Source organism: Prosopis cineraria, unplaced genomic scaffold (assembly GCF_029017545.1).
Source record: "Prosopis cineraria cultivar Desert tree isolate PC_DT_omini unplaced genomic scaffold, ASM2901754v1 PC8, whole genome shotgun sequence".
Lineage (NCBI taxonomy): Eukaryota > Viridiplantae > Streptophyta > Magnoliopsida > Fabales > Fabaceae > Prosopis > Prosopis cineraria.
Window position 1 is genome coordinate 14,618,820 of NW_026555339.1, and position 14,604 is coordinate 14,633,423.

At 34.5% G+C, this 14,604-nt stretch overlaps 2 protein-coding genes across 7 annotated transcripts; one reads left to right on the forward strand and one right to left on the reverse strand.

The window, feature by feature from the left end:
* Positions 1–1,447: 1,447 nt before the first annotated feature.
* Positions 1,448–8,168, forward strand: LOC129317605 (serine/threonine protein phosphatase 2A 59 kDa regulatory subunit B' gamma isoform-like). 5 transcript variants are annotated; one of them, XR_008594991.1, is made up of 3 exons: positions 1,448–3,280; positions 5,065–7,291; positions 7,460–7,645. XR_008594991.1 is itself a non-coding variant. In XM_054961936.1 (3 exons), exons 2-3 carry the CDS (start codon positions 2,036–2,038, stop codon positions 7,829–7,831), a joined length of 1,617 nt encoding a protein of 538 aa, XP_054817911.1. In that variant the 5' UTR covers positions 1,448–1,798; positions 1,968–2,035; the 3' UTR covers positions 7,832–8,168. The 5 variants fall into 5 exon arrangements, 4 of the variants coding, with proteins under 4 accessions (XP_054817911.1, XP_054817910.1, XP_054817909.1 ...); XM_054961936.1 differs by lacking the exon at positions 5,065–7,291 and having other exon boundaries at positions 1,448–1,798; positions 1,968–3,280; positions 7,460–8,168; XM_054961935.1 differs by lacking the exon at positions 5,065–7,291 and having other exon boundaries at positions 1,448–1,798; positions 1,972–3,280; positions 7,460–8,168.
* A 2,807-nt stretch (positions 8,169–10,975) lies between these two features.
* LOC129318635 (uncharacterized) lies at positions 10,976–14,440 on the reverse strand. Of its 2 annotated transcripts, none has more exons than XM_054963511.1 (2): positions 14,309–14,440; positions 10,976–11,569 (listed from the first exon to the last, which is right to left on the reverse strand). In XM_054963511.1, the coding sequence occupies exon 2, from the start codon at positions 11,516–11,518 to the stop codon at positions 11,087–11,089; it is 432 nt and encodes a 143-aa protein (XP_054819486.1). In that variant the 5' UTR covers positions 11,519–11,569; positions 14,309–14,440; the 3' UTR covers positions 10,976–11,086. The 2 variants fall into 2 exon arrangements, with proteins under 2 accessions (XP_054819486.1, XP_054819488.1); XM_054963513.1 differs by having other exon boundaries at positions 14,276–14,405.
* Positions 14,441–14,604: the final 164 nt, after the last annotated feature.

Genomic DNA, 14,604 nt, shown 5'->3' on the forward strand with positions numbered 1-14,604 from the left:
TGTCCCGTCCTGAAAAAAAGATCGGGACTGAATTTTGGTCTCGTGTCCCGTCCCGTCCCAAAAGTCGTCTCATCCGTTAAGAGTCAGGACGGGACCGGGACAAGATCGGGACGTCCCACCGTCCCGATAAATGAAATAATATCAAAAAAAGATCTGGATAATAACATTCATTAAAATTTTAAATTATATAATTTATTAAGTTTAAAATCAAAACAACACAAGCACGTAAATAACAATAATTTAAAATTAATTATTGAATTATATTAATCATAACTACATATTATAATAACAAATATAAGTGATTTTTATGCTATAAGATTAGCATCAACAGGCAAGTCAAACACAACATCAAATCATTGTTCTTCTACTTTAGTGAAGATGTATTAAGCTAATTACTCTTCTAAAAATAAGCAAAAAATATGTTATGAATAAAAGTTATTAAATAGATAGATATAAGAATAAATTATATTAATATAATTAATATATTATAAAGAAAGATATCGTCATGTTTACTTTATGCCATTAAAATTATCAATATAAAAAAACTTTAGTTTTAAATAAGAATTGCAAGTATTAAAATTATAATTGATATAATTAATATAAGTATAAATTATATTAATATAATTAATATATTTAAAATAAAAAATAATATATATAATATTCGGGACGGGACGGGACGTCCCGATGGTAATCCCGTGTCCCGTCCCGTCCCGAACCCCTTTTCTGTCCCGTCCGGTAAAGTCCTGTCCCAATTATTTTTGGGCCGGGACAAGACCCATCCTGATATGATCGGGACGATATCGGGCCAATCGGGACGGGTCTAGGCTGAACACCCCTACTTGTCACTACCCCAACTGCCACTCAATTATTTATTTTTTTGAGCAAACTCAATCTTTTTTTGGTTAGCATGGAAGATGGCTGCAATTTAACATTTGTTGTTAATAAAAATTAAAGCTAATCGTTAATTGACCAGAAAATAATTAAAAAATATTTTAAAAATTATAAAAAATGATAAAAAAATTATAATAAAGAATCTCAAATTATAAATAATGATTAATAAATTACAAAAAATAACTTAGAAAAGTTTATTGGTCATTTATTGGTCATTTTTTATAATCTTTAAATTATTTTTTAATCAAATTACGTTGAAAGTTAACTTTTAACAAAGATAATATTATATTATTTTTGAAAATTAAAAGAAAATATTATATAAAAAAATATGAGGTTAGTGTTTTAAAAGTCAATTTCTTCTTTTATCATTTTAAAAATAGAAGCAATATTTTAATAATTTGAATGATGAACATTTTGTAATGACAAAATGCGCTTATGTATTGTTGATCGTTGATCGGGTCACAGGAAGATCAAAATTGACTCTCTCAATTAGACACAGTCAGCCCCTTAAAATCCACATGCTTTAGATAATGAGAACTATTCGTGATGATTCTGTTGGGTCCCATTTACGATAATGCTCGACCTCCACTCAACCCATCCATGGTTTTTCACGTAAACAAGAAAAAAGCTTACGTCTTTCTCTCGCCCCTTTTCACCCGGCGAGCGTGGGCTTGCAATTTCAATTCAAAAAAGCTCGGCTTTTTCTTTTTCTACTCACTATATATTTATTCTATTCGTTTGTTACTACTTGCTGTTGAGAGCTAATCAAATTTAGGCGCATACAGAGCTTCCTGCTCTCCTTAGGGTTTTTTTTTTCCCTGCGCCTGCGCTGTGATTTCCGGTCTCTTCTCTTTGATTTTCTCTCCTTTTCCTGCCCCTCCTGCGTCTTATCAATTGTGCCGTTACTGTAAGTTCTTCTATCCTGCTAATACCGTCGAATTGTCGAAATTTCATGAGTATGACTTGTTTTTGGAGTTATGGGTCTCTGATTAGAGTGGTTGTTATGTTTGCATCGTACGCTTGATATGACGTAGTCGGTTATTGTGATAATGTTAATGATTGTAAGCCTTTTCAAGGCAGAAGAAGCTTTCGTTCTGTTGTAGAAGATCAGGATTGGGGATTTCTGGCGTTGGGTATTCTAGATATGATAAAACAGATATTCGGTAAACGCAAGGCCTCGAAGTCATCCCACAGTGATTCGAACGGTGATGGAGGGGTCAATGGTGCATTGTCTGTGAACTCTTCGAATGGGTCCAATTCCATTAGTGCCTTGAAATCCAATTCAGCTTCTTCGAAATATTCAAATTCTGGTGCCGGTGGGTTGTGGCCTGTCAATGGGACTCTTGCAACGAGTTCAAATAAAACAAATCAACAAAAGAAATCAGCTGCAGCCCCTACAACACAAGTGGGTTATGTAACGGCTCCCGGAGTTTATGAGGCATTGCCAAACTTTCGTGATGTTCCCAGCTCAGAAAAACAGAATTTGTTCCTTAAAAAGTTGAACATTTGTTGTGTTGTATTTGATTTTAGTGATCCAGGTAAAAATCTTAAAGAGAAGGACATCAAGCGGCAAACTTTGCTTGAGCTTGTTGAGTATGTTTCCTCTGTATCTTCAAAGTTTAATGAAGTAGCAATGCAGGAGATCACAAGGATGGTGGCAGCCAATTTATTTCGAACTTTACCATCTCCCAATCATGACAGTAAAGTAGCAGATACGTATGATGTTGAGGAGGAGGAACCTACTTTGGAACCAGCTTGGCCACATCTGCAAATTGTGTATGAATTTCTTTTTAGGTTTGTGTCTTCATCAGAGACTGATGCAAAACTTGCTAAAAGATATATTGATCATTCATTTGTGTTGAGATTGCTTGACTTATTTGACTCCGAGGACCAAAGAGAGAGGGACTACCTGAAGACTGTCCTCCACCGTATTTATGGAAAGTTCATGGTACATCGGCCATTCATTAGAAAAGCTATAAACAATATCTTTTATCGGTTCATATTTGAGACAGAGAAACACAATGGAATTGCAGAGTTGCTGGAGATATTGGGCAGTATAATTAATGGATTTGCTCTGCCTTTGAAGGAAGAGCATAAATTGTTCCTTGTCCGTGCCCTGATTCCCCTTCACAAGCCCAAGTGTGTATCAATGTATCATCAACAGCTTTCTTATTGCATTACTCAGTTTGTTGAGAAAGATGTCAAGTTAGCTGATACTGTGATTAGGGGCCTTTTGAAATGTTGGCCGGTGACTAATAGCTCGAAGGAGGTTATGTTCCTTGGTGAATTGGAGGAAGTCTTAGAGGCCACCCAGCCAGCAGAATTTCAGCGTTGTGTAGTTCCATTATTTCGTCAGATTGGTAGATGCCTCAACAGCTTACATTTTCAGGTACTTTTTACTTTCCCACTTTGCAATTAGCATTTCTGTTACATGTCATCTCTCTCTCTCAAGTTCCATTACTTTCCCTACCTTTTTCTTTGTGATTACACGCTTTGCACAGCTAATTTGTGGGACAACCTCTTGGCTACTTGGGAGTTACATGTTGAGTTTATTATTCTTTCCTTCTCCTCCCAACTTCATTTCAAGTAATCAAACCCAAAACCATCTGACCTCACTGCTAACTCGTGGGACTACTTGTGTTTCTTGGCTGTTTTCTGGAGCATGACAATGTGCTAGTTGCCAGCATTTTCTTGGGATTGATATAGTTTTGGCAGCTCCTTCAGGCCTAGCGTTATTGTTATTGATTATTTTATTTTCTCCCCTTCTCCCATCACCTTGTTGACATGAGATCAATTTTTTACCTATATTAGACATCAAAGCTAACTTTTGCAACTACTTTTATTCCTTGGCTAATTTGTCAAGCACGACAATTTTGTGGTTGTCATGTCAGCATCTTCAGGGGATGCGATTGTTTTTACAAATTTCCTGTGGGGCCTAGCATCTGCCTTGTCGAGTATTTTATTCCTTTTCGCTGGCTCTCGCCCAACCATGTGTCAAACCCAAAATTGACTTCATACATATATTTGGCTTCACAGCTAACTCATGGGACTACTTCTAGTTCTTGCATGTTTTCTGGAGCATGATAATAGGCTGATTTTTAGTGTTTTCCAATAAATGAAATTGTGTTGAGAACTTCTTGTGGGGATTAGTGCCTGTCTTGTTCTTCCATGATTCTATCTTTCATTCCATTTTTTCTCTTGGCAGTTGTGCAAACATTTGCATGTCAAACTCAATTTTGTGCATAGATTGGACTTCCTCTGTGGATTAGCAATTACTGATGAGCTTGCTAGCAAGTGATATGGTACTTAGCGTGTCATGTTTTGTTTAAACTCATAATTAACTCAGCCTAATTATTATTATTACCATTTGATTTATTTTGCATGAAAGTTATAACTTATATCCATAGTTTCCTTGTTCTAAGATAATTATTTAATAATTAGCAATAATTCCATGTTCACTATTTTGAATGTGTCTGTTTCCATATATTTTTTCTCTCTCATACATTATCTTATTTTTTTTCCTCATATATTCTATTCCTTGGTGGAGGAATTATTCACTTTGTTATGTTTTTCAAATTTTTAGAGATTTCTATATTTTTTTAAAAGGTTGCTTTTCATTTTATATCTCATTTATCGAAAATATATTTTTTATATGATTTTTAGCCCTTTTTTATTTCGTACTGTTGCTTGTAAATTTTAAAGCTTTATTTGATCCTTATCAACTATCAATTGGCATATCCTTTGTATCATTAATGTTTATATTTTGGGTGTACATTTAAGACTTGCATATAGACAGTATTGATTATTTGTGCATTTTATTTGGTTTCTAGTAGACAATTTGTTTGTGTGAGGAATTATTCTCAATGTTTTGTTTTTTAATTTTTTTATAAATTTTTAAATTTTATTAAAAGGTTGCTGCTGCATTTTATATTTCATCATAATGTTATTCAAAATATATTTCTCCTTATATATATATCACTTGTAGCCCTTCACATATTTGGTACTGTTGCTGTTTCTGTTTTCATATATTTTTATTTACCTAAACTTTAAATCTTTATTTGATCCTTATCAAATATCAAGTGGCATATCCTTTGGATGAGTAATGTTTATATTTTTGGTACACATTTAGGACTTGTAGATATTGTTGTTCTTTACATTTTGTTTGGTTTCTAGGACACACTGTATGTGGGACTATTGTGTTTTAGTCATATGATGAACAAAATGAAATTCGGAGAAGGTAAATTCAAAATTTTGATAGGCTTTCAAGAAGCTTTGGTTGATTTGTTTCCTTTTGAAGAACAAGTAAGAGAAAAGTTGAAGCAAAAAGCATCACATTTTCAGCATCAGACCATCCATCAGTCTCTGATGGCAGGAGGAAGGGGAGTAGATGGTTCTTGCACCAGATTAGGTGAGTTAACTGGGGAAGAAGTCCATTTTTGGAACGCTTATTTTGTGGCCTTATCAGGGAGTACCCAACAACAGTAGCTTAGCCCAATTAGCAAATCAATCCTATGTATCTAAACCTTCAATCATATGCAGTTAAATGGGCATAGTCTGTAGAGAGGAGGAGGGAAATCTAATTTTAGCAAGAATTGGCAACTTAGACTATTGTTCATGGAAGAAGGACACGATGAAGATGACACGGGAAATTCACTTGAGAAGGTGATTCAAACAGGGGAAAATAGAGTGATACACAATGAAATTCCTGTGAACTATATCTTGGGCAGTGTTAATTGAATTTGCAAATTTGGTGTTGTGACAAGCTACTATTGTTGGGGGCCATGAAAAGGAGTTTACAATAGGGTAGAGATGGTTTCCAAAAACATTAAATAATAATAATAATAATAATAATAATAATATAAAAAGAGGGTGCTCGTGTTTCCAGCTATTTTGGTTACGAGCAGGTGGAGCAGCTGTAGACTGGCAGTAAACTTTCTAAAGCTAATGATTTGGAAATTTGAAAGGATTAGGGTTGCGATTAAGAAAATAAGAATTATTGGTTTTCCTGGAAAATCATTAACGCAAAGTTACTAATTCAATCAATTTGCCACGGTCTGATTGTGGCAGCCCTTTATGGTTCGAGTGGGCAGTTCACCAAATAAAAGTAGGGATCATCAAGGAATATTCTCTTGAGGATGGATAGTATTTTGCCATCATAAGAATCTTATAATGGCAACAACGGAGGAAGCTGTTGGCAAGGAATTTCTGTATTTCAAGGAATTCACCATAAGTATTTTTTTATCCTAATGCCCAAATATTGTTCTCTTCAGATTATAATCCTAGTGTCTGCATTTGCAGGGAGTATTTTGATCTGTTTAGCTACAGGTGGGTTATGGATTGAACAACAGAAGGTATTTTCAAAATTAGTTTTGATTGTTGAGAAATATTCTGCAGGTAAATGGGGAAATCTTAAGGCATACTATCTACCTTGGTTGCTTCCTGATGAGCCTGGAATTTGGAAACGGACCTAACTCTTGAGTTTCTGGTCGATCTTATGTGGGGCGTATTCCAATTTCAATTTTTTTCAGGAAAATTTTGCCAGAAAGTGGATTAAATGATGCAGTTGTTAAATGAGCTCATTCAAACTCAAGGAAACAGTAAGCTGAATGGCGTGAAGACACTTAAAACAACAGGGAATTCATATTGTGCTATGTTTCTTTCTTTCTTTTTTCTTTTCTTTTCCTTTTTCTTTTTCTTTTGGGATTTGGGGAATCAGATATGGATTTAAGAAATGCTTGGTTGGGGTACCTGGGGAAGCAAGTACAAGGTCCTATTGAAAATAAGCCATTGGTCCGGTCCAAACATCCACTTTTCACCCTGATAGCAAGGGGAAGCTTCAAAGGCTGGGTAACAATGGACCCTTGATTGGTGTGGGAGCAAGTGAAAGTGGCTGGTGTGAGAATGATGTGTGGCCATGACAGCTATAAGAGGGTAGATGTGTCCTTATTAGAGGGAATGAATTTGGATAATCATGTTATAAAGAAGGCTTGTAAGGACTGGAGGATGTGGGCAGTGGTTTTGGGAAAACTTATGCAGTGGATTTGGGAGATAGCTAGCATCTCAAATACATATAACTGTATTATCTTTCTGCATGTTTTCCTTTTTGTGTATGGGCGCCCCTGCCACTGCAGTGATTTGCCTCTGTATTTTTTTTAACATCAGTTCCAGTATTTGTCTTTTTGATTTCATTTTTGAAGTATTGTCTGTTTCCCATCATACTGTGGAGAAGATTTTATTTTATTGTTCTATTTTTCTATCTATTAATAATTCAATTTCAAATGCTTTGAAGTAAATGATAATTCTACCCTGCTTGAAAGTTGTGGTTGCAGTGTTTTTCTGCTCTGTTTCCATCATTCTTGTTTGGAAGTGAAATTTGCTAGGGGACAACAAAGGATTTCAGGTTTTTGGGTTCTGTGTTACTGGCTCATTTAATATGCAAACTGCAATGTTCACCACTTTATGCATTTTCTTTTTCACTTAAAGCTGGAAAATGCTGAGATGGAATTTAAATTCACTTGAGACTTACACGATGAAATCTGATTTGAAGTTGACTTGGTTCTGCTGGCAGGTAGCAGAACGGGCTTTGTTTCTATGGAACAATGATCATATTAGCAATTTGATCATACAAAACAGCCAAGTAATACTGCCTATAATCTTCCCTGCTTTGGAGAAAAATACGCGGGGCCATTGGAACCAAGCAGTTCAGAGTTTGACCCTTAATGTGAGAAAAATGTTTTCAGACAATGATCAGGCGCTTTTTGATGAGTGCTTGATAAAATTCCAACAAGATGAAATCAAGGAGAGGGAAAAACAGGAGAAGAGAGAATCCATATGGAAGAAATTGGAAGACGTAGCCGCAGCCAAGGTTGTCAGTAACGAGGCCGTCCTGGTTTCAAGGTTTGCATCTTCTGTTGCCATCACTTCAAGTGCAAAGCAATGAGTAACTATTGGCAGTGACGAGGCACTAGAGAGGCAAATCGCTAGTCCGGATCCCATGATGAAGAACTAAAGTAAATGCATCGTTCAGTTAGTATCTAGCATGTATAATTTTGCTGAAAGAGAAACCTGGGAATGAGTCTTTTGTGAAGGAGGGTTCTCCTTTTAAGTTTTTACCTAGGGTTTTCGGCTGCTTCCTTTATGCTCTTCAGCCATGGGTTGTATAATATGTACCATAAAGGATCTTGTTTATAATTGGCAGTGCTTGTTTAGATTTCTAGTTTTTGGCGTTGTGCAGTGATACAAAAAAGCAATCATTTCCACATTCTATCGTTTCTGTACTTTTGAAGGTGATTCCATTGCTATGAGGCTTTTGCAGCTGAAGATCTCATTCTCTCGTGTACTCACTTGCATGGAACTTTAACAAGGAAGCCGAAATCGTGCTTGATGTGGGCATTGTAAATTACTTCTTGATGCTTGAAGTTTTGTTGTCTTGGTGTCCATATCAATGGGCTGTCTTGTCCTAGGTTGGTTCAGCTGGCCGGAATGATGGATTCTTCTCCTTAGGGTAACACTGTCTATGTTTCACAACGGGTCTCAAGATAAAGAAAGGGGAATTTTGTTAGACTATCCACAATCAATGTAAAACTCTATTCAATCTTTTATGACATGGATTATGGATGATGTATCTAAGGAGTTTGTTGATAGAGTATAATGGAGTTGTTCTATTTATTTAATTAATTATACTTAATGGAATATTTGTTGAGTCTATTGATTTTTTCACCTTTTTGGGGTGAAGAAAAGGGCGAGCAACAGCTTTGATAGAGTTACATAAATCTAACTTTGTGGAGCATGCTCCCTAGAAACTTATGCAAGAGATTAGAATCTCTGCTCAATCAAAGATTAGTGATACATTCAACTATTGCATGAACATTGTTATCAAAATCAATGGTTAAAGAGCAAATATGTCTTGGAATTTCTTTTTTAAGGTGTCTAACATTTTAAGCTGTTTTTGGATCATTTTTGTCCTGAAAGTTTTAAAAACAGTATTTTTGTCCCATCATTAAAAATCTTTAACATTGATCGTTAATTGAAATGACATTGAGAGAATTCATTAAAAAGGAGAAGAGCAAATATAAACAACGCCAAAAACAAGTAAGGATCTTGAGAGATTGAGAGATTTTAGTTTTTAATATGTACCATAAATGCTGTTTTTAAGGATCTTGAAATGACAAAAATGACATTGAGACAAAAACAGCAAATATGCTGTTTAGCAGTGCTTGTTTCTCTTATATACAGAAATTGAGAGAATACTCCCTTAGTTTCATTATATTAGTCTTTTAAGTTTTTTTCACATGGATTAAAAAATGCAATGAATACATAAAAATATGATATATTTTATTAAATTTAAGAAAAATTTAGTAAAGTGATGAATATTTTAATGCATTAATTATATTTCTTAAACTGTGTGACAACTTTTGAAACTTGTATTTCGACATGGAGGGAGTAGTAAATACTAAATGATTCATTAGGATTAAGGGTTTAGAGCACAAATGGTATAGTCAAAGTCGTCCAAGTTTCTGAGTAATGACGAGATTTTTTTGGAAAAAAGTAGCAGGGAAATTACTTTTTTTAAAATAAAAAGATCAATATATATTTAAAAAAGATAAAATGAGTTCTACAATAGACTAGATCTACGTACAATACTAGAATTATTAAAATATAAGAAAATAATATCATAGTTAAGAGCCTCCATCATGAGAGATCTTTATTGAAGGCTATTCAAAAGCTTTTGATCATCACAGATGATATCAAGAGGACAGAGCTAGGAGAGGTTGAAAAGTTACTGTTAGCAATCTAGTAAAGTAACAACTGAAGGCATGTCAGGCTGAATATTCTTAAATCTAATTAAGCTATTTTTTGCCAAAGAATATTTTGAAATTCCTGATTGTTCATCCAAATAGAAGCTTAGCAAAAAGTGTTGCCCAGTGAATTTCTTCAACCACACATTCCAGCCATCACAATTAATCACAAACTGAGGAGAATTGGATTTTTGCAGCACATGATTTGATAATTGATTTGGTCGTTGTACTAAACAAGAAGGTCAAATGCAAACATAAGTGATATAATGAACAATGCTTGTAAATTCCTTGATTACCTTTTGGGGATGAGGAATGATTCCCTTATGAAGAGCTTCATTCATTTTCTACCATATCAGGTGCAAGGAAAGTACTTGAAAGGTTGAGGAGACCTGAAACAATGTCTTGCATATTGCACTTTGATAAAAGAGTTATGAGATGTAATAATTAGTAAGGGTAGTGACTAACAAATACAACGGCTAAAAAAAAAAAGGTAGCAGTTTGGCTCTTATACTTTGCAAAATATGCAAAAAAAATATAGGAGTTTAAAATATACATCTTTCATCCTGCCATTATATTCCTATTATAAAACACTTTTAACCATCTCATTAAAATCAAGAAAATATAATTAAGATATTAATTTTATTTAAGAATAAAATAAATTTTTAATTTTACTCAAATTGAAAAATCCTCATATTTGCATTGTATTCTCTCACTTAGGTAGCTATTTTAAATGGAGGTAATATTGAAACAAAATTAATTGTTATTTTCATCAAATAACTTATAATAAAGACCATTTATCTATTCCAAAAATGCCTAATAATAAGGACCAAATGAAATATTTACTTGTCCTAATTTGCATTTTCGTTTTATCCCTAAATAAATGCTCTATTCCGAATTTCAAAGTATAATTACTACTTATTTTTAATAATACCCCTGTTAGATGGAAGACATTAAAGGGAGGCATTAAGATTTAAAATAGCGTAACATTAGAGGACAAAATTGAAAAAAGAAAAAATAATTCTTACATTGTACATAGATTTCGCTTTCTCCTTGATTTGTCTTTTTTTCCCCGCGAGGGCAAGTAAACAAAGACGGAGGAAGTAATATTAAAATAATTGTTTATTAAGGACAATGCACCTCTTATTTATTATATAATCACAACTTACAAACTAACACCAATTTACACTACAACATGCTTTGATTCGATACATTCCCCACATACTTCATTAAAAAAATATGTCAACCTAAGTAATGGACAGATTTGATTTTAGCTGAAAAATGTAACGAAGTTTATAAATAAAATATTTTATATTGCACACTCAACTGAATGTTATAATAGAGTAGACCACACAAATTCGATAGTCATTTCCTTGCCAGGTAAGCCTTCATACAAAAAATCAAAAATCATCACCATAAGCTCTAAAACTATAACGTTCTTGGTAAGGACCATTGAACCAGAGGTCAGCTTCAAACCATTTCGGGTACCTAACAAGGTCTCCAGCCATAAACTGCATAAACTTCTTGCTCCCTTCAGGCACGACCCTAACTTCTCCTTCTTCTATGTACACCAATTGGTCGACCTGCCAGTCCCATGGCAACCGGCACTTCCCCGTCTTCCACACCGACCATTTCGACACCCCCAGCTCTGCAAGTCTCTCTGCAGAGACATTCCTTTCAACTCTCACTTTGTACAGTTCCTCCAATGGCTTCTCTACTCTCAGGGTGGCCTTTATGTGAGATCTTTTCATACCAGAATTTCCTAATTTTTTGTTGGTACTTCTGTTCACAGGAAAATAAGTGTAGGTTGGATTTGTGAACACACTTGCCATGTCAGTTTCAGAGTATGGAGATCTGTTCTTCACTTGCTATGTGGCTCAAATCTGGAATAAGATCAATAGAAAATGAGTTTAGCTATACAGAAGTGCCAAACTTTTAATACCACAGGCCATTTTCATTTAAAAGCTTCTAGTGAAGGCTTTTCATGAAATGTAATGAAGGAAAGTACAGTTTGGACTTTGTATCATCAATGACAACAAGAACTGAAGCTTCGACTAAGAATATAATGGAATGAATTTGTAGTGCTTATAGGCATCTAAGTGCGATGGGGAATCCTATGCAGCTACACGACACTTAACTTGGCTTCCTACCATCCAAGACCCTCTATGTTTAACCCTTCCTAAAACCAACAACAACCTGGTTTTGATACCAATTGATGGATACCTAAGTGGGATGGGCAACCCTATTCCAAAAACTAGCTATTGAGATGGAAGAACCAACCCACTTGAATATCTCATTGAGCATTCTATACTATTCAATGTGAGATAATACACACAAGACAGAACACTCTATTGAGTATGTGAATTATTAAGCTTTTTTTTCTATATGCTTCGGTATGTCTGGTGAGAGAGGAAACAGGTATTATTCCAAGAAGTGGCTGTTGGAGCTAGCCAATATAAAAAGATTGAACAAGAACACAAAAAAGGAAACTGAAGCTAATATGTTCCAAGAGACTGCCTAAGCATCCTCTCAATTTTGGACGGCAAAATGACAGTTAGCATCTAGACAACCTATGTCTATTAAGAATTTAACAAAAAAGAAATCTTGATCGTCTACGTTAATCACAAAAGACGAAGATTTCCTTGAAATGAGACATCTTCGATATTAAATGAAGAGAATCTAAAACTCACTAGGGCTGAAGGGGAAAACACAAGGCACAAAGTACCCACTATCCTCAAGTGTTTGTTTTGATGCATATGTTATAGCTGATTGGCAGGTTGAAAGGAAGTGCAAATATCAGACATTTAAATCGAATTTGATTTGCTACCAGCACGTAAAATGAACTGCTACTCCGGTGATATAATACACATGAGATGAACAATTTAAAGTATGGGTGTATAACATGCTTCTTTTTGTGTATTATTATCAATATGGTTAGGAATGTTGTCCAAAGAGAGAGCTCTTGAAGCTTCAACAAAACTAAAATGGATATAAACAGATTCAACAATAACATAAAACAGGCTAGAACATGGTATGTTCTGAGGCCAAGAGGAAAACACAGCACAAATGACCAGAATCAGTTTGTTTAGATACAAATATAATACTCCCTCCATTCCACATTATAAGACAATTTGAGACAACATTACACATACCAATAAGCTCAATAATGACACTTTACAAACTTACTTTTTCAAAACAAAAATATAAATCCTCCATTTAATAAAATTTTTTAATATATGTAATTAATCATCACACTACAATCATTTCAATTCTCTCCCTGCTTAAGGATAATATTGGAAATGCATAATTAATAAAATCTTATTTTTGCCAAATTGTTTTATATTTTGGGATAACGAAATACCTCCAAAGTTGTCTTATAATTTGGGATGGAAAGAGTAGTTAATTGGCAGGTTAAAAGGAAGTTCAAATATAAGATAGAGCTATTTGTCACCAGATCGTTGAAAGTTTATTCCAATTACAAAAAGAGCAATTGACCTTGACAGGAGTTTGAAAAGTGAAACTCCTCATTCACAACCACCACAAGGGACATCTACAAAAGGCTTTACATGTGAAATAGGATGATCCATAAATTCTAAAGTTCAATAATCCGAGTTTATCATCATTATTCTCTCAGGTCTATAATACAGCAGTTTTATCTAATTTACAATACCATTGTTTAAGCAACTGGTAAGGAAAAGTACAGTAAGTTACCAGTAATTCTGTAATGTACCATAACCAAATGCAGTTGTCTATGAATTGAGAGAGAGCAAGCATGCATGCCCCTCTAAGAGAAAGCATTTGGAACAAAACAAAGCTCAGTACACCTAGTGTTAATACTTAGTTATGTTAATGTGAAGCGACAAATAACAAATTCTCAACTACTTAGTCTTATACTTTTTGATGGAGACTGATATCACTTCAATCAATCATAGCTGTTTCATCAAATCACATGACATGAGCGAACCCTGTTAATTTTAATTATGAAGAAGAATACATAAATAACTATACCATAGCCTTTAGTTGATTTCTGGGGGGAAATTTTGATGCTGGGTCTCTTATAAAATCCATTATTAGTCCTACCTTGTTTTCTTCATACTACAAGGATAGCCCATAGAAAGACTCTAATTTAAACATGCATTCTTGACCATACAACATAAATTAACCGCTTGTTTACTGCTTTTGAGCCGTGAAATTAAAGCTTAATATGAAAGCAAAGATTGTTCCGGAAAATAATCAAAGATAGAAGAAGACAGTGAAGAAGGTCCTACACCTCACTGCATCTAAAATTTTCGGCCAAAGGAAAACAATCTGTGGAAGATAAATTTATAGTCTAATAACTTGCGTGGACCTGGTCTAGGACCTAGCAAAGCAACGAAGTTGCGTAAGAGCATGAAGAAGAAACGACAAGAAAACTTCTAAAAACACATTCTCACATGGTTATTGGCAGCCCAGAAATTAAAGAGCAGAATATTATAGATCTTCCATTGATGGATTATTCACTATGTACATCTAAGAAAATTTACATCCAAAACAAAAGAAGGGAAGAACAAGGAAAAACAAAATCGTAGGAGTACGAAAGAGAAACATACCACGGAAAAGTGAGACAAAGTTTGCGTCTTTACCTGTTTGAAAAGCTTAGAGGAAGAAGAATGACTTGGGAATGACGAGCAATGCCAATGCTAAACCCTCCAGAGTGTATGCAAGGTTTATCCATCCGCTAGAAAGGAAAAAGTTGTCACCTATATATATATATTGTCCACCGGGAACCGGAATTATCGGTCACCTTCTTTTTATCTCAAAAGGAGAAATTTTAGACAGTTTTTAGCCGTTAAACGTGTCCGCTTCAGGTGCGCATTTTTCTTGCCTGAAATTGATATATATCCTTTTGCTCAAAAAAAAAAAAAAAGAAATTGATATA